Source organism: Pteronotus mesoamericanus, unplaced genomic scaffold (assembly GCF_021234165.1).
Source record: "Pteronotus mesoamericanus isolate MK-2021 breed Mesoamerican mustached bat unplaced genomic scaffold, CSHL_Meso_final contig_702, whole genome shotgun sequence".
NCBI lineage: Eukaryota > Metazoa > Chordata > Mammalia > Chiroptera > Mormoopidae > Pteronotus > Pteronotus mesoamericanus.
Window position 1 is genome coordinate 1,092,252 of NW_026555239.1, and position 27,934 is coordinate 1,120,185.

At 61.2% G+C, this 27,934-nt stretch overlaps 1 protein-coding gene across 3 annotated transcripts; it reads left to right on the forward strand.

Annotated features, from left to right (window-relative positions):
- Positions 1–27,857, forward strand: MGAT3 (beta-1,4-mannosyl-glycoprotein 4-beta-N-acetylglucosaminyltransferase). 3 transcript variants are annotated; one of them, XM_054582543.1, is made up of 2 exons: positions 1–19; positions 25,970–27,857. In XM_054582543.1, exon 2 carries the CDS (start codon positions 25,971–25,973, stop codon positions 27,570–27,572), a length of 1,602 nt encoding a protein of 533 aa, XP_054438518.1. In that variant the 5' UTR covers positions 1–19; position 25,970; the 3' UTR covers positions 27,573–27,857. The 3 variants fall into 3 exon arrangements, with proteins under 3 accessions (XP_054438518.1, XP_054438517.1, XP_054438515.1); XM_054582542.1 differs by lacking the exon at positions 1–19 and adding an exon at positions 389–477; XM_054582540.1 differs by lacking the exon at positions 1–19 and adding an exon at positions 24,551–24,644.
- Positions 27,858–27,934: the final 77 nt, after the last annotated feature.

A 27,934-nucleotide genomic window follows, 5' to 3' on the forward strand; every position in this document is an offset into this window, starting at 1 on the left:
GCAGCAGCGGCCGAGACCGGTCCGAGACGCCCCCGGGCCCGGCGCGGCGACTAGAGCCCCGCTGGCGGAGGAGGGGAGGGGGCGCGGTGGGGGCGGGGCGGGGGCCGGAGCCGCCGGAACCGAGCGGGAGCGGGCACCTCCGCGCGCCGCACTCGGGCCTCGCTTCAGCACCCCCAGCGCGCCTCCCGCGGAGCCCTCCCCTGCGCCGTCCGCTCGCTGGGTCCCCGCCGCGGCCCCGGGGTGCAGCCAGGCGGCCGCGCCGGGCCCGCGGGACGGGGTGGAGGTGGGGGCAAGGGGCGGGGATCGGGGCCGAGCCGGGGCCGCGCCGCCAGCGATGCCGGGCGCCCGCCGCAGCCGCCGCCGCCGGAGCCCGGGATGGGGCGAGAGGCTGCGGCGGACGCCAGCATCTCCCCGCCGGGGGCTCCGGGGGCCGCGGAGCCGCCGCCGCCGCTGCTGCTGAGACCCAGCAGGCGATGGGTGAGTTGACCCTGGTGTCCTGGGGACCCGCGCCGCAGCCCCTTCATCCCTCACTCCCGGCCCTCCGCCTCCATCTCCGCGCCGCCTCCTCCGCTCTTGCGGCGCCCCCAGTCATGGCTCCCAATGCCCCCTCCCCGAGCGTGACCTCTGGGGCCGGGGGCGGGAGCGGTAGGCTGCGGGGCTTGGTGGAGAGGGGGTGCTAAGATAGGGGCGGGATGTAGGGGCTCTGGCGTCCCCTCCCCCAACTGGCTGCTCAGTGGAGATTTCCTTGGCTCTGGAGGGCAGAGCCTCATCCCTTCGACCCCTCTTTTCCCGGCCCCAGCGTGGGGCGTCCCAGAGGCACTCGGCTTGAGCGGTGCTTTGTGCCCTGCGCCCCCACAAACCTCCGGCGCGGCGCGGGGCGGGGAGTGGGAGGCCTTAGCGTCCGCCTTCCCCACCCCCCGACCCGGGGCTGCGGCGGCGGCGTTGGAGGCCCAGGCGCAGTCGGGGTGCTGGGCGGGGTGGTGGTGGGGGGCGGGACTGTGGCTGCCGTTGAGGACCAAACAGAGGGGAGTGGGGAGAGAAGCGCAACTGCACTGCCCAGGGCAGGGGAGGGAACCTGGCTGGGGGAGGGCGCTATAAATATCTGCAAACAGTGAGTTCTGGAACCTGGGGTGGGGAGGGGAGTGAGTCTGGGTGTATGGAGAGGGGAAGGGGGGTGCCTGAGCGCCGGTGCCAGGGGAAGCCGAGAGGGCCTCAGCCAGCCTTGGTGGCCTGAGCACGGAGGACTCTCCTAGCCCTGCGAGATGCCCCAGAAGGGGCATGGGCAGGCACACCGCCCCCAGGAAACCCCTGCGTGGTCCCCCAGAACTGGCACTCTCTGCATCCCCATGGCACTCGTTTTCTCGCTTGGGACACCAGTCAGGATCTGCCTTGATGGGGGAGTTACTGCCACTGGTGTGTCACCTCCGCGGGGCAGTTTAACTAAGGATCTGGGCGTGGGGCCAAACCTAAGGATGGAGGGAAGAGCAAGACAACCCACCCCACACCCCACCCAGGAGCTGGCGATTCTGTGTAGTCATTAATGCTTCCAAAGGCGGGTGTGGGGGTGGGGGGAGGCACAGGGTCCTAGGAAAGTTTGAAAGGGAGGCTGCCAGCCCAGGGTGGGTAGAGAACTTGCTGGAAGAGGTGATAACTGGAAGCTGGAAGAGTTTGTTCACTCAGCAGAAAACGTGGGAAGGGCGTTTGGTTGAGGGAATGGCATGAGCAAAAGCTTACAGGCACGAGTGCCTGGTGTGTGTTGAGAGATGGAGATAGGGATGGTCAAGCACTGCAAATGGCCAGATTAGAAACCAGATGAAGAGAGAGGAGGGCTCGAGGCCCCAGGGAGGGAGGGAGGGCCAGGTGGGGAGAGGGTGGTGGGCCACACCCGCAGTGAGCTGGCACTCTGTCCTGACAGGGCTGGAGTGACTGACACAGGCCGGCTCGGCCGCCCCCCTTCCAAGGCTGAGCCAAGCGTCTCTGCAGTGGTCAGGGCTGCTTGGCCCGCACTGCGGATGCCTTTCCTGTGGTGGATGGACCACCTCTAGCAGTCAGCTTTCTGAGCCTCGGTTTCCACATCTGTCCAATGGGGAGAATCCTCCCCACCAGTGCGGAGAGCACTGTGTGAAAGGAGGTGCGTGGGGCGCCTGGCACCTGGGAAGAACTGGCTGCTGCGTTGGTATTTTTACCTGTAAAACGGGGACATCGATGCCAGCTGGCAGGCCAGGATCGCTTCACCGGGTGGTGGTGAGGATCATGTGCGGGCTGGCTGTGACTGGGAGGGAGCCAAGGTGGAGGGGGGGGAGGCAGAGTGTCCGCGTCCTCCTAGGAGGGGAGAGAGCAGCAGCCAGGAGTGGCTGGGGCCGGGGCTGTCCTCACAGACAGCCTCTTCCTGCCCCTCTGGGTCCCCACCACCTTCTGGCCCCAAGCCATGGCATTCAAGGGACCCTGCTGTGCACTCCAAGGCCAAAGCCTCTTTGTTCCCCACACTGCACCAGTGCACCCCCTCCCAGCCAGCTCTAATCCACCACATGGGGACCAGGGCTCTTTTCCAGAAGTTTCTTCAGACATTTAGGTCAATAAACACGACGTCCTCCTGCGAGGGGCACCGTGCCAGGCAGCCAGGTGAACAGGATGCAGGCCTTGCCCTCAGGAGATGAGAATCTAGTTGGGCATCAAACACCACTGGGCACACAAGGCCCGCCCAGCCCTCTGCCTAGGGGAGGAAGGAGAGTTGCAATCATTGCGCCATGGGGCAATCGAACGCAGAAGGTAAAAAGCAAGGATTCCTGATCTGGTGGCCCAGGTTCCAGTCCTAGCCCTGCCACTTCTTACTGTGTGACTGTGGGCTGTGCTTCAGTTCCCTAAAATGGGATGGTGCACACTATCGCCAGTTTGGTTCAGTTTCTGGTGGCTGTCCACTACCCTCCTTCCAGAATGCATCTCCCTGTTCCCCCCTGCCCCTCAGAGACGGCTCTGCCTGCCACAGTGCACACGCGTTCCGCAGCTCTGTCGTCCTCTTCTGTGTGTGAGTCCCCACGGGCAGGGGCCTGCCCGTCTGCGTCCGGGCTTGGGCGGAGGGCAGTCGTACGCTGGCATCTGGCTCTCTGATGAGCCGCGTTGGCTCATTTCTGTGGCGTAAATTTTCCCAGCAGAGCTTGTTTCAAGCTGCCAGCAGCTTAACGATCTCATAATGGAAGGAGGTACATGCCAGCTTCAGCACCCAGGCATTTAGTAGGTGCTAAATAAATGATGGCTGAACAAGAAGGAAAGACCCCAGAGACTGTCAGCCAGATGGGTTTGGGGAGCTGCCTGGCCGTACTGAACCAAGGAGGGCCTGCAGGGGTAGGCGCTGCGCAGGCCGAGGCCGGGGCCGGAGGCCACCCTGGATAAGCGCCCGCAGCAGGACTCATAGCTGAGCGAGCGGAGGGCTGGCGTCTTCCTTTCTTGAAGCTCCGTACCCCTGACCCTGCCTTCCTCGTGCTTTAGGCCCTTCTCCCAGGGTCTCCCCTTGACCTTGGCCTGGCCTTGAGGCTCTGCACAGAATGACCTTTCTGCATCCCAAGCCTTAGCTTAACCAAGCTCTGAGATATGATCCAGAGAGGTCCCAAGCCTCAAATTCTCTTCCTTTGCTTTTGCTGTTTCCTTTGCCCGAATGTTTCTTTCACCCACCTCTTCCTCTGTCCCCCGTTAAAAGCCTCCTTTATGATGCCAACCGTCCACCCCAAATCACCCAGACCCTTCTCCCCCTTCTACTATTGTCCCCAGTCTTACAGCCCCTCTCATGTGCTCACCCAGAAAAACATTAACAGCTGACAGTTAATGCATCTCTGCAGCAACCCGTGACAAAAGTACCATGCTAATCCCTGTTGCAGATGGGGAAATGGAGGCACCGTGTCTTGTCAGCGCTGACCTGTCCTTTGCATCTTTGCTCGCGCATCGCTTACGCAGGAAGCCTGCGTGAGGCCTGCCCTCCTGGCCGTGGGCCCGCAGAGCGCCTTCCCTGGGTCTTTATCACAGGATCCCCACTAGGCTGCCAGCTCCACAGACCTGCAGGAGCTCAAAGCAGCACGTGAATGATTTTCAGCCCAAGGGAGCAGCCCTGCTCTCCTGTCCATCCCTGAGAGAGAAGCCGGGCCCTCCAGAGGGTAGCCTCAGGCTTCGGCAGGACGGTCACCGGGACCCTGCTTGTCCGCCTCTCCCAGAAGGGCACAGGGCGGCGTCGGGAGGTGCTGAGAGCCTCCTGGTGGCTGGAAGCAGGCCCAGTGGGAGGGCGGTGAAACACCCCCCTGTGGCCTAGAATGGGGCCCACAGGGGGGCCCAAGGATGGCCTGTGACACTGGAGGTTAACCGGGTCCCTGAAATGGAAATTTCCCTGTTGGAATGGAAATTCCTCACTTGTTTTCACTTTTTTCCTCTAAAAATAAAATTGGAACAATGGGAATTATTTATATACTTAATTACTTTGTAATTTTAGGAATTTAGAGCTTATTTGGCTTAAGACTGGCTCCCACTGAAGTGGAGTTGGTGGGGGTGTGGTTGGGGCAGGTGGTGGGTGGGGCAGTTTGCGGGCGGGGCAGGTTGAGGGCCAGGGCAGCCAGGGAGCTGGCACCTCCTCGGGCCTGACCTCCTGCTGCCCCCTTGGGCCGGCTGCCTGCCTGGAAGTCCCCAGAGGAGCAGCGCAGACCGGGGCTGAGCAGCGAGGGTGGGGTTGCGGGGGCAGGCTCCTGGTTCTGGTTGACAGACGCCCGCGATAGGTGATTTTCCAGGCTATTCTCCCCACTCGAATCTCCCGGCCACCATCATGCGCCACTATTTATTGAGCACTTGCTGCGTGCTAGGCACGGGGCCAGGCACTTTGTCTGCATCATCCCAGGACGGCCTCCCAGCTTCCTGAGAGGTAGGTGCTGTTGTTTCACCCTGCTTGGCAGAGTGAGGGAGCCTGGGGCCTAGAGCTTGGGGCCAGGAGGTGGTAGGGCTGGACTTGTCACCAGCCTGTGGGACCCCACACAGGGCCGCCTGTCTAGGTCCCTTTGGTCACCCAGAGCGGACCACTCTCTGAGCCTTGGACGCCTGAAACAGCTACCTCACTCGTGTCCTGGCGGCCACAGGTCACCCGCCTCTGGGCCCTGGTGTCTCTCCAGTCACCCCACAGTCCTGGGGCCTCCGGAAGCCTTTCTCAGCCTCACCTGGGCGCCATGAAGAAAGGACCTGTTTCCTGGGCCACTCCCACCCTGCTGAGTCAGAAATCCAATGTGGGAGGGAGGGTGGAGACCCAGTTTTTAAAATGCTGCCTTGGGGACTTAGAGGGCTGTGGGCTCCAAGACCGCTGTCCAGCTCCATGGGGTCCAGGCTGCCTGAGACCCCCTGCCCGTTGGGATCCGATCGCTGTGACTCATGCCTCTGCTCCATGCTCCCCACGGCCCGCAGCTCTGCACACACCAGAAGGACCCTCTCCCTGTACCCGCGTTGCTTTTTTTCCAGGAGCATCTGCTGCTGCGGTCTCCTCTGGGAACTAGGTCCTTGCTGGCCGTGGAACCCCCCAGAGCTTGCTCAATGCTCTGGATCAGTCTCTAGTGGCTGCCCTCCTCTCGCTGCCGGGTGATTCGTGGCTGGTGATTGATGGTGGCCCAGGAAGGGAAACAGGAAGGGCGACCAATGACAGGAACGGCTGGGCTCCCAGGCGAGGCACACGGGCATGTGCTGGGAGCTGGCACCATGCCTGGCACGGAGAAAGCATTCAGTACATATTTCTTAACTATTTGTCGAATGGTGGTTGTGAGAGCGGCAGGTGAAGGCCACTTTCGGGAGCACGGCAGCCGGGCCGGTGCAGGCGAAAGCTCGCGAAGGCACCTTCCCGAGAAGGTGCCGGTGCTTTCTTGTGGGACTTCCTTTCCGTGTTTCAGGAGCGGTGGGCAGCAGTGCCCAAGTCATCCCCGTCCCGCTGTATGGAAACTGAGTCCCAGGCAGGGGAGGTAACTTGCCAGGACCATGCAGCCAGGAGGGGGTTCTTTGGGTCAGAGCCTGCTCATCAGGCAGAAGCATGAAGGAGCCTCTGTGGCACCTGCAGTCCAAAAAGCACTTCCATGCCCATCAGCTCACCGGTTCTCACATGGCTCGGAGGCGTGACTCTCTTCCCCTGTCCCTGTGGCTCTGGTTGGAAGACCAGCACCAGAAGGCTCCCTGTGAGCACAGGGCGGGGCGGTGAGAGGAGGGCCTCTGCCAGGCTGCTGGGAGACTCACCGCAGCGGCCAGTGCTGGGGAGCCCGCGTGGCCAGTGGGGGCAGAGCCAGGCCTCGGCTCAGGGAGGCACACAGCTTGGCCCCACCTGCTCCTGGAACAGCCCAGGACAGTCTTCGGTCTCTAAGCTGAGGCCCATGGGGTGTGGGTGACGGCTCCAGGGTCACAGCCTGCTCCCCCAACATGAGGACCAGAGAACGGGAATCTCTGCCATGTCCGGGAGGGTCAGGGGAGCCTAGCAGGTGGGTGTGGGCCACACAGAATGACCACTATGAGAGCCGTGAAACAACAGGTGCTGGCCCTGAAGGACATCCAGGCAGACCCCTCCTAGGGGTGTCCAGGGAGCAGGCCTCGTCAGGCTGCTTCTGGGGCCTGGCAAGTCGCTGCTGTCAGTGGTGTTTGGGGCCACACATGAGCACGGGCCGTGGCTATACACCCGCTGCTGTGGGGAACGTGGCAGAAACCGCGGGGGCTGCCTCTAGGCAGTGGCGTGCGGGGAGGACCCCCACCCAGACTAGAGATCCAGGCGCTGGCTTTCCTCCCCCCGGGCCTTGGCAGGTGTTGTTCCTCTGTCTGGGGTGCCCTCCCCTCCTGGGCACCCTTCAAGACCCCTCCAGGAAGCCATGCCTGGTGCTCACCCCAAGGGGATTTCTGTCTGTCCCTAGGGGTGTGAGAGCCGTGCGGGCAGGGCAGGGCAGGTCTGTTGAGGGCCTGGAGGACGTGCCGGGGGAGTGGTGAGAGAGGAGTGGGGCGGGAGGACTCGGGGGAGGCCACGCGGGCCGTCTGTGGGGCTTACTGTGCCAGTCCTTCTGTCTGGATGACAAACCCATGGAGCTCCGGGAAAGACCAGGGGCCTCCTGAGGCGGCTCTCAGACGCAACGGCCAGGCACAGCGCAGCCCAGGGGACTGACAGCTCAGCCCGGATGAGGGGCCAGGCTGTGGAGCCTTGAGGCCACGTAGCCAGCTGAAGCCACCACTTAACAAAGGAAACGTTGAGGCCCGGGCCCTTAGGACTGACCCAGAGAGCCACGGAGAGGGGCCATGGGACTGCATTCTGTCCCTCCCGTCCTGTCCCAAGGTGGAACCTTTCTCAGTGGGAGGGATGGGAAGGAACCGAAAAGGGCAAAGTCCCCAGGTTGGCTCTTTGGACCTGCAGCCTGGAGGACAATGCTCCTTAGAGAAAGTGCATGTGCCCAAAAGCTGGCAGAAGTCCGTGTCGGTCAATCACTCCAGCGAAAAGGTGCAGTGGATAAAAAAGCCCGTGACTGCTCAGACCGCAGTGCCAGGCGGGGGGCGGCAGGGTGGTGCGTGCCGTGGTCCTGTTTCTTTCACTGTGAATTCCAGATTTTCTGGAATGGATGATCAACTTTTATAACCAAAAGGATAAAGTTATGTTTTGAAGGAGACACATAAGAAAAGGTGCCCTGAGAACAGCTGGCTCAGCATGTGTCCGCTCCTGGGGTCACCACGTGGGCTGGGTCTTCAGAGGCAACCAGCTGTGGGGTCTCACCCATGGCAGTTGTCCAGTCCCCGACACGTCCCCTGGAACAGCTGCATCGGTGGTAAAGAGCATTCGTGTCGATTGCATGCCTCTTGTTTCTGGAAGTTGGGTCAGCGAGTGTCCAGGCCTGGGGCTACTGGGATGTGGTTCTGCTCGAATTCGGTCCAAACCTCTGACCTCCTTCCGCTCTGTGGTGCTGATCTGGCCTTTGCTCCCCTCTCCCCGTGTCCCCCACGTTCCAGCCTTGGGACCGTTGCTGTTCTCTGCACACGGGCCTCTTCTGCCCACCTCCAACCTTCTATGTGCCAGACCCTCTACCTGGGAAGCCACGCCAGGCACCCGCAGGTGCTGCTGTCCTCATGGGAAGCCCTCCCCGCCCCTCCTCGCAGCCAGCGGTGGCCTCAGGGCTGTACGCGGCACCTCCATCCCCATTGCCCCGTGCGCACGCTGCGTCTCCTTTGACTCTGCCTTCAAGCGGCCCTCCTATGGCGTGGTCCACTTCTCCCTTGTGGTAAAGGTGTTTGTAATCACAGCTGAGCCCTGATCCTCAGTGGGGACTCATCTCTGTCTCTCCCATGGCCCCTGACTCTCCCTGGTACAGAACATTCCTTCACTCATTCATTCAGTGGTCATCCACTGAGGCCCTACTGTGTGCTGGGGCACAGGCAGGTCTGCCCACGGCCCAGTGTAACTGTGTGTTTCCCTGTGTACATTTTGTGCACTTCGCCTGCATGTGCACACGGCTGAGTATCATCGCCATGTATGAATGGGCACCCCTGAGGCTGACCCCACGTGCAATCCCGCGAGTACCTCGGGCATGCCTGGTTAATTCTTTCAGCAAATGTTAGTCGAGTGCCCACCGAGGAGGTGCCAGGCCCTGACCCCAAAGGAAGTGCTCTCTGCCCTGGGGGAGTGCCCATCTTGTGAGGCCATTGCAGCACAGGATGGGGAGGGCAGGGGCCAGCAGGAGGTAGTCAGGGGAACTTCCTGGAGAGACGGGACAGGGAGGAGGGTGGGGAAGAGCGTTCTGTGTGCCTGTGGCCTGCTGGAAACCACGCCTCCCTCCCCACCACCGCCCGCCACCCCGAAGCCCTCCCTGCTGCTTGAAAATGCCCCTGGAGGCTGGTGGAGCGGTGGCTGTGGGCCCTGTGGCGGGAGGGCAGGCGGAGAATGCAGTGCCCTGCAGAGGGAGCGTGTTGGCTGGAGAACACAGAATATGGACCTGAGGCTGCAGACTCCAGGCTGCAGACCTTCCTACCAGAGGGAAACCTGGGACCAGATATCAGAACATAGCGCTTAGAATACGGAGCTCAGAATGTGGAAGCGGAGCAGCAAACCTCCTGGCAGCACACGGAGGCTCCTGGAACATGGAGCGCTGACGTCTGCCAGAGGTCCTGGCGGGGGTGGGGGGTGGGAGGAGGGGAGGCTCTTGAGCTTTGCTGAGCAGTAGGCACTCTCGGGTCTCTGCCCAGCCCGCGGGGCGAGCGCCCTCCGTGCAGCCTGCGGGTGCCTGGCCTGCAGGTCGCAGCCCCTCTCTGAGCCTCGGCTTCCTCCTCTGTGAAGTGGGGCTCTGAGGATGAGCTCAGGGGGAGTGCAGCGCTTGGGAAGGGGGCGCTGCTCTGGGTGCCAGGGCCCCCAGGGGGTTCGTGACATTGCCGGGACTGGGACCCTGGCCACCTGACTCCTGGAACGATCTCGCCCTGGGGGGACGGTTTCGCTGCTGCCCTGTGTATCCTCTCTCCTTCCCCACCGTTGGCGGGCGGGCCCGTGTGGGATACTGGGTGCGCAGGTGGGAAGGACTAAGTAATTAATGGGGCCAGGACAGCTCGGTGGCTCCCGCGATACTAAGGAGCAGGGGCCCAGCGCCTGCAGCCCTGCGTGGGGTTCCCTGCCCCGTGGTGAGGGCCCCCGGAATGTCCCCAGGGGAGACAAGCCAGGTCTTGACCCGAGGGAGCTGCTGTCCTCGAAGGCAGGGGCAGACAGAGAGTAACTGGGGAGGGAAGGAGAAAGGGGTCATTGTTCCAGCTCACGGAGGCTGCCAGGTGCCCGAGCGTGGGGCCAGCCAGTGGTGCACCTGCCCCGTCCAGACCGCTCCCAGCAGGAGGTTCACTGTGGCACTCAGGTTCCCAGGTCCAGGAGCTGCGGGCTCTGGGCCAGGCGCAGCGTGTCACCTCCCAAATCCCTCTGAGGACCAACCTCTCCTCTTGCGTCTCAGCAAACAGGCTGAGAGAGGGTCAAGTTCTTGCCTGGGGACCTAAATCTGGGGTGGCAGAGCCAGATTTCACGCTCATTCCTGCACCCAGAAATGACTTGTTGAGCACCTAGTGTGTGCCAGGCACATGGTCGTGAGCTGCTGTGGGGAGGGTCCTGCCCCACCGGGAGCCGTCGCTTCGTTTTCCCCCCCTTCCAGCCCGTACCCCCTTCCTGGCCACCGCCGTCATGTTGCTCAGAGGGCTCAGAAGGCTGGAGTCGTTTCCTGTCTCCCCTCTCCACTGCCCCACCCCCCACTGGAAGGGACCCTGGGCATTCGTGGAGATGAGCCAGCTCATTGTGGGGCGTGAGCCCAGGTCGCACCACGGGCAGGACTGGGACCTGCGGCTACTTTCTCAAGCCCCAGGCCAGGCCTGAGAGCACAGCAGCATTTACTGAAAGGTAGAGGTGTGTGGATTGGGTGGAGGGTCATTTATTCATTTGACTAACTGAGGTTGACATGCACCTTTTTTGTGTCAGGCTGGGGCAGCACAGCCTCCGTGTGGGGTAAGGGATAGCGGGGGAGGCGGGGGTGCGGCCAGGATCTTTCCAAAGCCGAGGGCCAGGGAGCTCAGAGGAAGCAAGGTTCCGCGGACCCTGCCTGAGGCAGGCATGGGGTTGGGGGGTAAGATTATACACCAACTTGGAGCCTCCTAGAAGGGTTGGACTTTAACCAGAGGTCAGCGCTTCCAAGGTGGGAGGGCCAGGCGGTGTCAGATGTGGCTTTTATTTGGCTCATGGGGACCAGTCTGGGAGCCCTTCAGGGAGGCTGCTGCTGTTGCCAGGTGATCGCTGATGGCGGTGCAACTAGCATGGGACAGTGGCACTGGAAGGTGGGTGGGATTTGAGAAGCAAGGGGCATGGGACAGACAGGGCCTGGCGACAGGGGTGCGGAGTCAGCAGGAGGGGGGGTTCCTGGCGCAGGCGGCTGGTGGGGGGGTGGCCACTTCACCGACCGGCCCACAGGGAGGAGTGCTGGGAATCCCTGAAGCGTCCGAGCCTCCCTGGGCGTCAGGCTCAGGTCGCAGGACGTCGGCTAGGTTGTTGGGGCAACTATGTGAGCGGGTTCTTCGAGCCTTGTTTTGCAGCGGAGGGTCCCAGGCAGGATGGAAACTGACTGGACCCTCCCTGTGGCCTGGCCCGCGTCCCACCGGGTCTCCTTCTCTGCCTCCCTCCGCACTGACACTCAGGCCTCCCAGTGCACAGGTGTGCTCACCACCTGCCACCCTGTACCCGGGGGAGGTGCCCGTGGGAGTGCCACTGCACTCCTACGGCCCAGGTATGGGGGCACCGAGGTTGCCCCCGGCCTGCATGGGGGCGCCCCCCGCCCTCCCCCACGCCCAGGGGTCACGCATGGAACAGAGCCTCTCCAGCTTAGCCCGACTCTGTGGCCCTGTCCTGTGCTGGGGAAGGCCCCGTGAGGACAGAGGAGGGTGGGGGAGCCTTCCGGGTTGGAGATGGAGCTGAGGCTCCGCGCTGAAGTGGCCCTTTGTATATTGTCTGGGGAGGACAGGCAAGCCTGGAGGGAGGGGCTGGCACTGCCGGGCTGCCTGGGTGGGACGGTGCTGACCTCAGCAGGGCTGAGAGGGAGGCCTTCTCTGGGCCTCAGGAGCAGGGAGAGCCCCCGGCTCGGGGTGGGCACGCCCTGGCCGGGCCCGCTGCCCCATGCACCCCCAAACCAGATGATACTTTCCACTCAGAGGCTGGCATCAGCTCTCATAGGAGTCCCGGTGTCATCAGCAGCTGTTTATGGAGCGCTGTGTCCAGGCCAGGCTTTGTCAGGGGATGGGGAGCCATGGGGACCCGTGACCCAGGCCCACAGTGACTCTGCTCTCCTGTTGCTGACACTCCGAGTGAGCAGGGTGTCGGGGGTGGGGGGACAGACCACTAACACATAAACAAAGAGACAGACAGCTTCTGCAGAGAGAGTGCTGTGGAGCTGCGGACCTGGGGAGGGGACAGCCGCTTTACTGGCCGGTCAGGAAGGGAGGAGGTGGCTGGCATGGGGAGACCTGAGGGAAGAACATTCTAGGTGGAGGGGGCAGCCAGTGCAAGGACCCTGAGACCGGTGAACCTGGGCTGAGGGAGGGACGGAAAGGCACTGTGGCTGGAGCGGAGTGGACAAGGGAGGCGAGGTCAGCAAAGAGGCAGGGACCCACCTGGCAGGGCCTATGGGCACAGCAGTTTGGATTTCATTCTCAGTGTGTGGCAGCGGGGAGGGGTGGTCCTGGGCGGGTGTTGAGCAGTGGGGGATGTGGCCTGATGGGTGCCCGGTGCCCAATGAAAGTGCAGGGCCTCTTGTTCAACAATTAAGAATTTCAAGTCAGAATTTTTAAAAAGTGGGAGGCAGGAAGGAGGCCAGCGAGGAGGAGGACCGGGGTTAGGTCCTGGGAGCATTTTGGAGGGAGGCGTCGCTGGCCTTGTGGCGAGCGCCCCGACCAGGCCGTGGTGAGGGGTGTGGGCAGGGGCGCCCAGGCCTCCGCTCAGGGGCCCGGGGGACTGGTCCAGGTCAGGGCTTTTCGGATGTTCCCCATTTAACCCTCATGGAGTGAGGGGCCAGGATGGTCCTGCACTGAGGCCCGGGGAGATAAAGTGGCCTGATCACACAGGGGTCGGGGAGAAGCAGGGGAGGATTTGAATCCAGCTCCTCCCCTACCGCTGAGAGATGGGCCCCAGGGGCACCTTGCACAGCTGGGCCCAGGAATGAGTTTCTGACCCCACTGTGGTTGAGGCAGGAAGCACCCGCCCCTGCCTCACTGGCTCTGCTTTTCCTCGCAGTGAGCATCCTGGTCTCCATCCCGTAGGTGTGGAAACTGAGGCGGGACAGAGTTGGTCTCAGTCTCCGGCCCCCTGGACTCAGCTGCTCGCTGCCCTCTCCTCTCTGGACAGAGCAGGGTCAGGAATCTGGGTGTGGATGGCCTGTGGCTGGGAGGCACGGGGCCTCTCGGTTCCTTAAGGGTGTGAGCGATAAGCCTGCACAGGGCTTGCTGGGTCAACGTTTGTTCAAAGATTGGCAACGTGTTCCTATCTATGAATTAGAAAAAGCTGTGTTCTTCTTTCTCTAATCAGAAGCTCTATTAATGATTGATCATTTGCTCAGTTAATTATTACAGGCTTGTGCCGCGCCCCTGCCTGCACTGACCGCACTCCGGCTGTACCCTGGCCTCTCTCTTCCTTCTTTCTCCTGCCGCTCCATGCCTGCCCCGTCCTCCCAGCCGTCAGTCCCAGCCGGGCTCGCCCCACAGGGACCACCGGGCTCCGGTGCCTGGGGGGAGTTCTCTCAGCTGGCCTCACTTGGGCCTTCAGCAGCCCTACCCGGTGAGACGCTGACAGGCAGAGGGACCTGCCCAAAGCTACGTCCTTCCTCCGTTCGCTGGGTGTTCGCCTCCTGGCATCCGCTGCGTGGCCCGCTGGGGAGCAGGATGCAGCGTGTACAGTGCTCAGGGCAAGCAGAGGGGCCAGCGGGAAGCTGCTCTCCAGGCCTCTGAGCAGGGGGCTCCTGAGCAGGCTGGGGTTGAGGGTAGCCCCCCCAGGGGAGGCGAGAGCTAAGCTGGGCTGTAAAAGAGGCGACAAGGGGGACCCCGGATCATGGGACAGTGTGTTTAAAGGCCCTCAGTGCACCCCCATTGCATACCTGCCAGCAGCATGAATGCTGGCGGCCCCGCTGCCTGGCCCTGTTCTGAGATAGACATGTGTTCTCGCCCCCCGGGAGGAGCCTGGGACAGGGCAGCTCCGAACGAAGGGACTGTGCACCTTGCTAATAGTGGCCATGGGCATCGGGGCTTCACGGGCAGCGCAAGAGCTGCTGGGGGGCCTCCTCTGGGCCCCCAGTTTCTCACCCGTGGTCGGCCACACAGCCCAGCATGTGTCCACTCACCGAGACTCCTCACCCCGATAGCACCCACCCCACAGACACCCCCCACCCCGCCCCAGACAGGACAACAGCTCGTGTTCTCTGAGGACAGTGAGGGTTCAGGCCCAGGTCTCCCAGCCCCTCTTTGTGTGAGACACCGGGCCTCCCCCACCCGTGGACTTTACTTCAAGCCCCTCCGCATGTGCTTTCCTCCTCTGTTTCCCATCTGTGTCCTACTGAAAGTGTCCAGGAGCTCCTTGAGAGTGAGGGCACAGTTCAGGGTGACCTACCACCCAGAGAGGGAACCAGAGAGAGGCTCGCAGGGGAGATGGGCATGTGCTCCCTGGGCACCAAAGGGCTCTCACCTGTACGCGGAAACCTGGAGGGCACCCAGCTCCCATCACCCAGCGCTGGGGAGCGGCTCCAGTGGGGTGGGGTGCGTCTCACGGAGGCTTGGTTGCCCTTTTTTTAATCCTCGCCCGCGGATTTGTTTACTGATTTTGAGAGAGGGAGAGGCATCAGTTGGTTTCCTCCTGTACACGCTGTCACTGGGGATCCCACCGGTAACCCTTTGGTACAGGACAATGCTCCAACCAGCTGAGCCACGCAGCCAGGGCTACTTGGTTACCCTTTTATACAAATGAGAAGACTGAAGTGCAGAGAGGTTAGGTGACTCAGCTGGGAAGAGGTAGAGCCGAGAACACAGCTGAGGAGAGGGCAGAGCGGGCCCCAGGCTGGGATGAGGTCAGTTCCTCCCACAGCCCCCTAACTGCTGCCTGCGCTGGGCCTGGGGTGTAGGGGACAGCCTCCAAAGAGGGGACAGCTGCCACAAAGCCATAAACACCGGGCACAGGGTTGTGGAGCACGCTGCAGCGGCTGGGATGGGACACCGCCTCACCTGGGGCCTGCGACCCTGGGGCCTGGGCCGGTACCAGGTTGGGTGAGGGGCAGGGAGGGGAGCCTGGAGGGGCCAGGGAGGAGCCAGGCAGGACTAACGGGGGGATGGGGGGAAGAGGGAAGCAGGAAGACCTGGGGTCAGGACTACACACCCTGCCCCGTACAGAGCAATCCAGGAGCAAGCCAGGCTGGTCACTTGGACTCTGTCATAGTGACGGGGGCTCATGTGAGGGTAAAATTAGGGACAGGAGCTAAAGCTCTTTGCAGGGTGTCCAGCCTGTGGCCCTCAGGCTGCATGCAGCCCGACACAAAATTTTAAATTTACTTAAAACATTTTGAGTTTTTGTGTAAGCACACGTCGCAATATATTTAATGTGTGGCCCAAGATTACTCTTCTTCCACTGGGGCCCAGAGACGCCCAAAGGTTGGACACCCCTGACTCAGAGCATGCTGCAGAGGGTGCCTCAAGGATAGACCTCGGACAGGCAGGGGTCCCCAGGCCACGCTGCCAGGCCCCATGACTGGAGCCCAGGGTCAAACAGGAGGCCAGCAGAAGCCTCCAGGGTGGTGGGCACAGCCAGTGTGGGACCTCCATGGCTTGTCTCTCAGTCCCCAGCCCGCAGAACTGGGGAAGGAATCATGGAGCAGGAGCCCTGTCCCCTGAGGGTCTTCGGGCCCCCAGAGCCTCCTGAAGGCCAGGCCTCACCTCAGGTTTCTCAAGGTTTTAGAGCACTGGACCCCTTTTAAGCTCCTACAGACCCAACACAGGCCTCTGTCCAGGGCGATTTGCTCGTGTCGGAGTCCGTGGGGGGATGGGCCGGGGCCCTGCGCTCTCGGCTTTTCAGGGAGCCTGGGGCTTTGTGAGACGTGGTTGTAAATCACTGGGTGGCCTGGGTGCAGGGGCTGGGGGACGCGGTGGCGGGGCGGGCGGGGGGTTGCTCAGGCACAGCTCTTAAGAAGGGCACCTGCAAAAGCGAGGCACGCTGGCTCCTGCCGCGGACCTGGGCAGAGGTGAGAGGCAAGGCTGAGGCGGCAGCCCAGACCTTGTGCCGAAATCCTGAGTGAGGACGCCCCGCGGTGGCGTGTGGGTGTGAGCCAAGTCGCAGGCAGGTCCCTCAGCCCCCTGGGCCCATCTTAGCGCCCGGTCCCTGTGAAGGTAAATAGAGTGAGGCGAGCGCACAGAGCCGGGGGGCGTTCAGGAGGTGCCAGCTGCCAAGGAGGTGGCGATGGTGACAGAGGCACCATCTCCCGGGGGGAATATTCCGGGCCCACTTCTCCCCAGCCCTGCCCTGCCAGCAGGTGTACTTGCGTCGGGACTGCAGATCCAAGGGAGGGCCACCGATGTGGGGAGGCCAGGCTTGTGCCCAAGCGGCCCGAGGTGAGGGGAGTATCCTTGCCACCCTGTGTCCTCCTTGCCAGGCTCAGAACCTCCCCCTCACTTTGCTGCATGGCATTGGGGGTTCCCAACACGCAGGCCTCTGTGCCCTCAGCCCGCTGGCTGGGCTGCTGTCCCCACTCTCTGCCGTGGCACCTGCTGGACCTGGGCCTTGGGCGAAGGGTCCTTTCCAAGGCCCTCTCTGACACCTGGCACCCTCTGTGGACCTGTTTTCTCATTTGTCTTCCATTCTTCCACTGGACTGAGCTCCGGGAGGACCTCACCTGCCCACCTTGCTCCCTGCTGCTCCCTGTTTCCAGGCCCAGAGCTTATCTGCTCTCTAGACACACCTCAGGGCCCTATCAGTTCCCCGCTCTAGCCCGTCCTCCTGCTGGGCTGGGATGGTAGGTGGCTCTCCCCAGGGCTCTGTCCCTCAGCTCGCCGCCCCCCCACCACCGCCGCATCATCCCGGATCTACTGAGGACCTCAGCAACAGCTCCCCACTGTCCCCCACCCTTCCCTGTGTCCCCGACCGGATGCCCCGGCCGGCTTCCTGCTCTCCAGCACCACAGCTGTGCTCCACGGCGTCCTTCCCCCCGCCCCGTCTCCTCCGATGTGCCGCCTCACCACTCCTGCTGGCCTGGTGCGGGGGACCTGGCCCCCGGCTCCCTTCTCCCCGGTCTGGTCGAAGCCCATTCTGTGCAATGCGCTAGCCACTAGCTGCATGCGGCTATTAAAACTCATATTCTATTTAGATTGTAAGTTTCTCTGTTGCTCCCGTTCAAGTCAATTTCAAGTGCTCAGTAGCCATGTGTGGCTAGTGGCTGGGGGGTTGGCTGGCACAGGCCTACATGTTTCCATCCTCAAAGAGCACGTCATGGGACAGCTTTGGAAACGGACAGGTTGGTCGTCCTCAGGCACAGGTTGACGCGGCCGCTGTGCTCAGAGCCTTCAGTGGCCCAAGGCTGGGGCCAGCCTTGCCTGCACCCTGTCCTAGCCCTTCTGGGTGGCAGCTACGTGGGTCTCCAGCTCTGGAGAGCAGTGACTCTGGACAGGTGGTCAGGGGAGTGCGCTCCACGTTGCTTTACCCGCTCAGCCTCAGTTTCCTCATCTGTGAAATGTGGATAATAATAATTCCTACCTCCAAGGGTGGTTGTGGGGGTCAGGTGTATGTAGAACCTAGCCAACAGCTGGCCGGTATTTCAGCACATGGTAATTGGTGCCCGCCACACTCACGTGAGGAAGGCAAAGCGGGGTGGGTGGAGCAAGGCCAGGGTCATTCACAACAGCTGTGAGCCACCGCGGACTTCTGCGCACAGCTGCCCTGTTGGCTGGTTCCGGAGGATGATAATCTGTTTAGCCTGCAGTGCCGTCCATAGGACATTCTGGGATGGTAGGAATGTTCTTTATATCCACTGGCCTCTGGGGACCAGAAGCTGATGTCTTGGGCAGGCCAGTGACCAGTAAGGAGGCGGCCAGGAGCAAGGGCAGGCAGGTCCCAGTCTTGGGAACCGACCTTCCCAGGCATGTGCCTGTCCTCTGCGGCAGCGGGCAGGAGCTGGGATTGAGGGGAGGAACTTGGAGGAAGGAGAGGGACTGGCTGTGGAGCAGGGGGAGAGGTGGCGTTCGCCATGGAAAGGGCTTCTGGGTGTGGGCATGGGGCTGAGCATGCAGCCAGTCCCATCTGGGAGCTGAGCCAGCTGATAAAGTGGGGCCAGACCCTTGAGCCCAGGCAGGCTGGTATTCTGGTGGCATGGGCGCCCCAGCTTCCTCCAGCACCGCCTCGCTGGTCCAAGAACTGGTTCCCAGTGTGGCTCTTCCTCTCCCCGCTGGGCCTGGGCTTCCTTATCTGTGGCTGTGGCAGCTGCTGCCTTGTGGTGAGCAGTGTTTGCCAGGACTCTGGTCGCCCGGAACAGATGGTGTCCTTGGCCAGGGCTGGCCCCACGAGCCAGCTCTCACTCTGCGGAGTGCCAGGGGAGCAGAATCCCTGGGGATGGCGGGTGCTGGTCCCCCAGACCCTCTCTCGGCCAGGCCAACCTGTGGTTAGCCCATGGCGGGACCCAAAATCTGCTGTGCCGCTGGGCCCCCAGTCTACCTGTCAGTGCATGTGGGTGCCTGGGGGAAGTGGTGTCTGTTTCCATCTGTTCCGTTCCCACTAGTGCGGTGTGGTTAAGCAAGCACCTTGACCTCCCTGAGCCTCTGCGTCCTCATCAACAAGATGGGGACATACGCATGTTTGCGACCCTCCAGCGTCGGCTCCCTGAATCGGGCCCTGACTTCCCTCCAGCCCTCGCAGACGCTGCGCCCGGCACACAGCAAGGCCTCAGCACGTATTCACCTGTAGCCTGGACAATGTGCTGGCCGTAGAGTGACCCCGGTGTGTAGGCTTGACCTTTGGAGTCCTGCCTGATGTGAACCAAAGGAATGAATGAAATGATGAGAGGTGAAGAAATAAATACGTCAGTTTTGTGCATCTTGCCAGAACTCTGGAATCTGTCCTGTTCTTAGCCACCTCCTCTGCCCATCTTCCAGGCAGGACCACGGAATCTCATGGTGGAAGGACCCTCACTGAGTCCCAGGAACGGAGGAAATATGGAAGTCATGGCCACTCTTTTCTGCTCTCTATGACACTGGCTTGCTTTGCTTAACCCCAAGAAAGCACCTGGAGGCAACAGCAGAAGCGCCGAAGAGGCTGGTTCAGGCCAACAGAAGAATTTCTAGCCCACCTAGGGCTTGGAATGGGCAGCCCCAAGAACAGGACAAGAGGATGCCAGATGGGCACTTGGCAGGGACACTGGCCTGGGGTGAAGGTCTGGGTGATGTTCTTACTCCAGGCGCCTTTCAGACCCCGCAGGAGGATCCTGAACCCTCCACGCAGCTCCCGATCCCCCGGGTCCTGGCCTCGGGTTAGGAAAGCCCAATGAGTCACTGAGAAATGCCCTGGAAGGTGGTGAGCAGCCCTTCGCCTGGCCTTGCCCTTCCGCAAACCTGGCCAGGAACCAGGCCCGGCAGGTTCCGTTGGATCATCTATATTTGCTCATCGGACAGGAAGCCCAAATGGAAGCAAAGAAACAGGCATTTTTAGAGCATCGACCAAGTGCCAGGCTCCATGCCGGTGCTTTGGCACCTCGGCTCATTGCAATCTCCCACAGGGCTGCAGCCACGGAGGAGGTGACATCGTCATTCTTCATCTGAAGATGGGCTCAGAGAGGCTAAGTAGGTTGCTTAAGGACACACAGCTAGTAAGCTCTAGTGCTAGAATTCAAACCAAATCCCCCTGACTTCCAGTAAAACTGGAAGCCAATGTTTATCGAGCACCCACTGTATGCTTAGGCTGGGTTACTAGTTCTTGGCATGGATCAACGAATTTGATTCTCACATTAACACTGTAAGACAGGGAGCGTTATATCTCCCTTTTATTTAGAAGGGAACTGAGGCACAGAGAGGTGGAGTGACTTGCAGAAGTGAGGGGCAGTGTTCAGATCTTTGCAGACCTCCTGCCTTCCTCATGGAGATGGGCAGAGCCCTCGGGTCACATGGGGCAGGATGGGGGTGCGAAGGAAGGTGGGCACAGGGAGGTGGACTTCAGCTGAAAATCAAGATGCCCTTCCGAGCAGATGAACTCCTGGAGAGGTGGTGGGGGGGGCATTCGATGGTGCCCCCAGGCTGGGAGGTTTAGATGGGCGGATGTCTACCGAGGAGTGGAGACTGAGGAAGGGCGGGCTGACCTCCGAGATTTACCCCCATTGACAGAGTGCCTTGAACACCTACTGAGGGTTGGACCCGTTTGCCGCTGCACACAGACCACAGCTGGCCCCTTCTCCCAGTTGGAAGAGTTGAGTGCCCCCTGGCTGCCCCAACACTGAGGACATCAGGAATCAGGGTCGTGAGGCAGGCGAGGAAGAAGCAGCCCTCAGGACATGAGCTCTGAGCCCCGGAGGGGGCTGGCGGGGACGAGGGTGAGGCCGCCTGAGGGCACCCCCGGGGCTGAGCTAGGACCCTGGCCAGCGCAGGCGAGCTCAGGACCACGGATAGCTCCACGGGCGCCTCTGTCACCCCAGTGACAGCTGTCAGGGCTGTCTGCACCTGGGAGGCTGCCGCCCGCCTGGCCGCCTCCGCGGTCACAGCCCCAGCCTCCAGGGAGCTCCTCTTCTCTCTGGCCAGGAGCCCCCTGGACTCAGCCTGAGCCCCCATCCTGAGGTCATGGCTGCATCGTGGGGTTGGGGCTCACCTGCCTCCCCCCTTGCTCCATCCGCCGTCCAAGCAGAGCCTGAGGGGGGCAGTGGGAAGAGAGAGGGGGAAGGAAGCAAATCGGCCCAGCCGGGACCTCCCCTGGCTGTGAGGTCCCGGGTCAGGGTCATCCGTGATTATCCAGCCACCAGGAAGCACCTGGCCCATCCCCCGTCACCTTCACACGCACTCAAATGGGAGACCCAGCCGCTGGGGCTGGTGCGGCTCGTGGAATATGTAGGGGGTCCTGCTAGGGAGGCTCCCAGAGACCCTCACTGTCCCACCCCCTACTGTCCCAGCCCACCCTGGGCTCTGCCCAGGCTCCACTTGCTGAGACCCTCCCTCTGCTCGCTGCGGCTCTGAGACAGGTCAGCACTGACCAGGCCCAGGCCCAGGCCCTGCTGCGGCTCGGCTCCAAGCCTTTGCCCTTGCCCATCCCCTAGCCCAGGCTCTCTTCTCCCTGCCAGGCTGGGGAATAGCAATAGCCGTAAGGAGAGCTCACGCTTATTGAGCGCTTGATCTGTGCTAGGCACTGTGCGTGGATTATTATTGGATACTTGTATAGATAAGAAAAGGGAGGCTCAGGAAAGTTACTAGCCTACCCAAGGGTACCCAGGAGAGCCAGGCCCAGAACTGGGCAGTCCGGCTCCAGAATGTGCTCATGGAAGCGCCGGGGAGCGCTGTGAGGAGGCCCGGGGCAGCCCAGGGCACTCTCGTCGAGCACCCACCGTGTCCAGGTTCCGCCCTGTGAGCTTGTGGTCCCTCCGCTGAGGGGACAGACGTCAGGGGAGATGAGGCCACCGTGGCGGGCATCGGGGGGAGGACAGGCTGCGGACACAGTGTCTCGCTGGAGTGGGCAGGGCAGGTGAGATCACATTCCTTTTCACAGAGCGGGGGCTGACTCCGAGAGAACTCGGCGTTCACAGCGGTCGGTCGCAGGGACTCAGCAGAGGCTGGTCAGCACTCCCTGCAGGCAGCCAGGAAGCGGGGGTTAGAGCTCTGCCCTGGGGGCGGCAGTCGCAACAGAGCGGCCCAGGTGAGCCCGTTCAGACCGAAGGCAGATCAGGACCCTCTTCTCAGAGTCCTGGGGTGGCCACGTTTCCAGCCGCACCCCTGGGCCCTGCGCGGTCCGAGCCCGTCCATCCCCCTCTGGTCTGCTGTCCCTGCAGCGCCCCCTGAGCCCTGGCTGCTCCATCTGCCCAGAGCCCTTTTCCTCTGCGGCCTTGCCGTCAAGTCTCCCTCCTTGTGAGGCCGCGGTGGCCCCGCTAGTGCCGCTGAACCCGTCCCCGTCCCCGTCCTCCCCTCACCTCGCGTTATCCTTCAGAGCGTGACTCTGCCTAATGTGCAATGTTACTTGGCTCGTTTACTTAGGTTATAACCGACCCTCTCCTGCGCAGCCCAAGCGTGCGCCATGCTCCTCGGGGCCAGGGTCCTGGCCCCGTGCTCCTGGGGCCTCACTCAGTGCCTGGCACCGGCGTGCTCGCTGGAAGTCGCGGCTGAAGGAGTGGATGGTACAGGTGGAGTGAGCACCCTGGGGGGTGTTGTGTGGGTCAGATGCAATGGTGGTCGTTCATCCACCGGGTTGTCTTCACTGGTCAGTGGCGGACACACTTTGGAGGACCCTGCTGCCCACTTGGGTTGAACTTGGCAGGTGCAAGGGTCTCAGGACAACTTTACCACTGGATTAAATCCCACTATCAACCCCACAGAAACGAGTCCGATCCTTTGGAATTGTGTGGCACTGAACAAGTTCCATCATCTCTCTGGCCCCAGTCTCCCCATCTGTGAAGTGGGGAGAACAACAGTACCGGCTTTGCGTTGGAAGGATTCAGGGAGGTTGTGCATGTAACGTGCTCTGGGCAGCCGCAGGGCTGTGTCAGCGACCAGCGTCTTGGTCACACCTGAAGGTTTCTCCATGAAGCTGCACAGGGGACGCAGAGAGGCTGCTGGCTGTGGCCCAGGTCGGTTCCGTGGCTTTAGCCCCCAGCCGGGCCACCTGCGCTGGGGAGGGAAACAGTTTCGGCTGTACACAGGAGGAGACAGGAGCTGGCTTGGGAACGGAACTGATGTTCAAGTCTTAACTTGCCAGCTACTTAATGTCACTGGGGAGAGTCTTGTCGGCTTTCTGAGTCTCCATTTCCACATCTGTAAAAACAAAGCCATTACAAGGACCTCCCAGGGTGGCTGAGACTTAAATAAGACCCCAGCTCCCAAAGGCTTATTTATTTCTTCTCTTTCCTACTTATATGCCTCTTGATCAAAAAATGCATTCGAAGCACTTAACAGAATATGTGAAGGTAAGATAAAAAGAAATCAGGCCGAGAAGACTGAGAATCGAAAAAATGCAGACAGTCATGAGTACTTTATGAGGCTCTAGGCTGACCCCTGTGCCCTTTAGAGCTTCCTAGCAGCCCAAGTGATGAGAGAAACACGCTCAGTTCCATGATTCTCGGCAGCAAGCTGGGCTGGGCCCAGTGAGTCCGAAGGAGGTCACAGGCATTGGTGAGTCTGTCCTCCCCAGGGCAGAGCGGGCCAGGTGTAACCAGATCCTGAGAGCCTGCCTGGCCAGGGGGTCGGGCTTACTGTGACGTCGGTGGGGTCAAAGGGCCCCCCTTTTTTTAAGGTTTTATTTATTTTTAGAGGGAGGGGAAGAAAGAGAGGAGAGGGAGAGAAACATCAATGCGTGGTTGCCTCGCGCCCGCCCCCCATTGGAGACCTGGCCTGCCAACCCAGGCAGGTGCCGACTGGGAATCGAACCGGCGACCCTTAGGTTCTCAGGCCGCACTCAGTCCACTGAGCCACACGAGCCAAGGCAAAGGGCCCTCCTTCAGATAAAGCAGGGTGTGTTCACTTGCTACCCTGAGTTTCCTACCTGCTAAGGCCTTTGTTTGCTGCTGCCAGGGGATTAGTCCCGGCAGCTTGCAAACCAGTACCTGCCCCTCCACAGCTCGCAAGCCAGTGTGGTGCAACCAGGGCAGGGGTTGGGGTGTGCCCCAAAGAGGCAGGTCCCAAGTAGGGGAAAACAGTCTGCTGGAAGGATCAGGGCTCCCTTGGCAGGTCCTGAAATGCTCAGGGGGGGTACCTCTGGAGGCCTCTGCTGTGCTGACCTCTCCCCACAGTTGCCTTATACCTGGTCCCTGCCATGGCAACAGCCCTCCCCGCCTGCCTTTATTGGGCCTCGCCCCGGTGCTCCCTCCACTCAGCCTGCTGGCCTGCTCTGCCTGGTCTCACTTTGCCAGAGCAGGGCGGGAATCCACTGTGGAGCCCAGAAGACCCGCTCAAACATGCTGCCGAGGGGCAGCCCCTCCCTTCTGCCGTCTGAAACACTAGTGGAGACCAGCCCCATCCGGTCCTGGGATGGCTGACATTCAGCAGAGGTTAGGCCCCCACCCCGCATTGTCCTGCGTGCCTGCAGGCAGCTGGGCTACCCACCTGTGGGTAGGCTCCGGGAAGGTCCAACATTTAGGCTGAGGGAGGTGCCGCCCCGGCCAGGGGATTGGCAGCGCGAATGGTCTGGACTGGCTTGGTCAGGATCTCTCATCACGGTGAGAGGAACGGGCGTAGCACAGGCCGCCCAGGTTCACGCCTCAGCTTTGTAACTTTGAGCAGGTCCCTGAAGTCCCTGGGTTCCCTCCTTCATAAAAAGGAAAGGGTCGGAGGAAATGGCCCTTAAACTCAGTTCTAGATCGAACATTCATGATTCTGCGCCTTCTGACCATGGAACTCAGAGAAATTACGTTGCTAAGAACTTGTATCCGGCCCTGGCTGGTGTGGCTCAGTGGATGGAGCGCTGGCCTGCTAACTAACCCAAGGGTCGCCAGTTCGATTCCCAGTCAGGGCACATGCCTGGGTTGCGGGCCAGGTCCCCAGCTGGGGGAGTGTGAAATGCAACCACACACTGGTGTTTCTCTCCCTCTCTTTCTCCTTCTCTTCCTCTCTCTAAAAATAAATAAAATCTTTTTAAAAAACTACTTAAAAAAAAAAAGGAACTTGTAGCCATTTCACAGATGTAGAAACCAGGGTTCAAATTGGCGAGGAGCCTTGCCTTGCGTCTGCAGCTTAAGGCCGAGTGCACATCTTTCCGCAGCGCCCTGCTGCCCTTGGCATTAGGAGGTGAAGGGGAGAGTATGGCAGGAGGTCACCTGAATGGCCCAGAGGTGAAGCCACGGAAAGGAATGCTTTAAGGAAAAGAATGTTCTAGGTGGAAGGACTGGGCCCCACTCACCGGGATCCATGGAAGGGGAAACGAAGGCACCAGATGCCAAAGGCCGGGTTTCTGTCTCAACCCCTCCTGTGACTTGGTGGGTCATGCCAAACAAGCCACTGGTCCCCTGCCCCCAAAAGGGTATAACCTCCCAGCCTGCCTGCCACTTCCCTGGGCTCAAGGACAACATGAGCGGGACCGTTACAGCCAGAGCACTTGCAGCACCGGCCCATGCATGAGATACAGTGTTGCACAACCAGATGACATGTGGCGTTCAGTTAATGGGAACGTGCCCATTTCAGTTTCCTAGTCGTGCTGATGTTAAAACCCCAGGGGAGGCGGGGTGAGGAGGGCGGGGGAACTCTCTGTGCTGCCTTCGCTACCTCTCTGATAAACTACAAAAGCCTGAAATGAAAGTCTATTTAAATTGTATTATATATGTCTCCGTAGCCATAACGAATTGATAAGTTAGACTGTGTAAGGAGAAAATGGTTATATTCATGAATCACGCATGACTAGAGAGTGATCCATTCAAAATAGCCATGAAATATTATGTAGAATTTAAAAGGAAATAGCAGATTTATTTCTACTGATCTGAAAATCTCTTTATTATTGATTTAGAAGAAATTTGATTGGACTTAGCATTCACTATGGTATTTATGAAAACTATTAAACCAAGAACAGAACAATTGCATCTAAAACCAGCGATGCACCTCTCGCAGATCAAACTGTGCGCGCCTGCGGAGCGATGCAGTATAGTGCATGGGGCAATGAGGGGAGCTTCCACTTAATTTTATTCTTTAAATATGTTAGAATAAAATGCTATCCCTGCAGACCTGTGAATTTTTTCAGTGACAGGGTAGTCAAAAGACTTGTCAATATTCCACAGAAAAAAGGCAGACAGGTGGAAAGAACAGACAAACGAGAACATCACCCTGGGCAGCACAGAGGGGGGACCCCATGCCTGCAGCCTGCCTCCCCCCTCTTTGGGGCCTGTAAGCCCCCAGGGGCAGCTTCTGCAGGGCAGGGTTGAGTGTTTCCCAGGATGCATTTCGTTCCTGGAGCGAGGCAGCTGGTACCGCAGCAGTGTAGGGGGAGCCAGGTGGAGGAGCCAGTTGCAGAGGCTGGATGTGTGGTGACCTGGTGGTCCCGGGGGGTAGGGCTGGCGAGCAAGGGGAGGGGATCCTTGAACCAGAAAGGGAGTTTCCTTGATTCTTGGGCTTTCCAGAGGTACTGGGTACAGCACGTTGGACTAGCAGGCCTGAAGCCTGGGCGGCAGGAGGTGACTTCATGCAGGGTCACCGGCAACAAACGTGGTGGTGGCAAGGGCCTCCTCAGGCCCGGTTCTGAGAAGGGCCCCAGGCTCCCCTCACCCAGGAATGCAGACCCCTGACCCGTCTGCTCTCTCCCTCTTTCCTGCAGGATGAAGATGAGACGCTACAAGCTCTTCCTCATGTTCTGTATGGCCGGCCTCTGTCTCATCTCCTTCCTGCACTTCTTTAAGACCCTGTCCTATGTCACCTTCCCCCGAGAACTGGCCTCCCTCAGCCCTAACCTCGTGTCCAGCTTCTTCTGGAACAATGCCCCCGTCACGCCCCAGGCCAGCCCAGAGCCGGGGAGCCCCGACCTGCTGCGCACCCCGCTCTATTCCCACTCGCCGCTGCTGCAGCCGCTGTCGCCAAGCAAGGCCACGGAGGAACTCCACCGGATGGACTTCGTGCTGCCCGAGGACACCACCGAGTTTTTCGTCCGCACCAAAGCCGGGGGTGTCTGCTTCAAACCAGGTACCAAGATGCTGGAGAGGCCCCCATCGGGGCGGCCAGAGGAGAAGGCGGAGGCCGGCGACGGCTCATCGGCCCGGGGCCCAGTCCGGCACCTGCTGAGCGCCCAGGAGCGCACGGGCGGCCGTGGCGCGCGCCGCAAGTGGGTGGAGTGCGTGTGCCTCCCGGGCTGGCACGGGCCCAGCTGCGGGGTGCCCACGGTGGTGCAGTACTCCAACCTGCCCACCAAGGAGCGCCTGTTGCCCAGGGAGGTGCCGCGGCGGGTCATCAACGCCATCAACATCAACCACGAGTTCGACCTGCTGGACGTGCGCTTCCACGAGCTGGGCGACGTGGTGGACGCCTTTGTGGTGTGCGAGTCCAACTTCACGGCCTACGGGGAGCCACGGCCGCTCAAGTTCCGGGAGATGCTGACCAACGGCACGTTCGAGTACATCCGGCACAAGGTGCTCTACGTCTTCCTGGACCACTTCCCGCCCGGGGGGCGGCAGGACGGCTGGATCGCCGACGACTACCTGCGCACCTTCCTGACGCAGGACGGCGTGGCGCGACTGCGCAACCTGCGGCCCGACGACGTCTTCATCATCAACGACGCCGACGAGATCCCCGCGCGCGACGGCGTGCTCTTCCTCAAGCTCTACGATGGCTGGACTGAGCCCTTCGCCTTCCACATGCGCAAGTCGCTCTACGGCTTCTTCTGGAAGCAGCCGGGCACGCTGGAGGTGGTGTCGGGCTGCACGGTGGACATGCTGCAGTCGGTGTACGGGCTGGACGGCATCCGCCTGCGCCGCCGCCAGTACTACACCATGCCCAACTTCCGGCAGTACGAGAACCGCACGGGCCACATCCTGGTGCAGTGGTCGCTGGGCAGCCCCCTGCACTTCGCCGGCTGGCACTGCTCCTGGTGCTTCACGCCCGAGGGCATCTACTTCAAGCTCGTGTCGGCGCAGAACGGCGACTTTCCCCGCTGGGGCGACTACGAGGACAAGCGGGACCTCAATTACATTCGGAGCTTGATCCGCACCGGGGGCTGGTTTGACGGCACGCAGCAGGAGTACCCGCCGGCCGACCCCAGCGAACACATGTACGCCCCAAAATACCTGCTCCAGAACTACAACCAGTTCCGCTACCTGCTGGACAACCCCTACCAAGAGCCCAAGAGCACCGCGGAAGGGGGGCCGCGGAACCGGGGTTCTGACGGGCGGCCACCCGCCAGGGCCAAGTTGGAAATGATGGAAGGCTAAGGCTGCGTCATCAGACAGGGCCAGTGGCAGGGCAGGGGGTGGCGACTGCCCCTTCTGTTCTCCTCCTGCCCTCCGAGGGGCCCTTGCGAGGACCAGGAGTGGATGGGTGGGGGAATCTTCCCTAGTCAAGCCTTTGTGAATCAGGGGTCAGGCCTGTGAGCTCAAAGAACATCCTCATTCCTTCCTCCCTCCAGGAGGGCTGTGGCCGGGAGGGGCCAGCAGGGAGTGCATGATGGTTACTGGGCGGCAGGGGAGGGTGGGGAAGGGAGCTGTGCCCAGCTCACCCTGCCCTGCTCGCATGGGAGCTGCGGCCCCGCTGGGGAGAAGCCCGCCATTTGGCTTCGGGGGGCTTTGGACCCACA

Bases quoted from the DNA above. Each gene is read 5' to 3' on its own strand.
- MGAT3 (XM_054582540.1), top strand. From the start codon at position 24,577: ATGGAAGGGGAAACGAAGGCACCAGATGCCAAAGGCCGGGTTTCTGTC. The intron at 24,645-25,969 runs GTGGGTCATGCC...TCTTTCCTGCAG, and splicing joins TCAACCCCTCCTGTGACTTG to GATGAAGATGAGACGCTACA.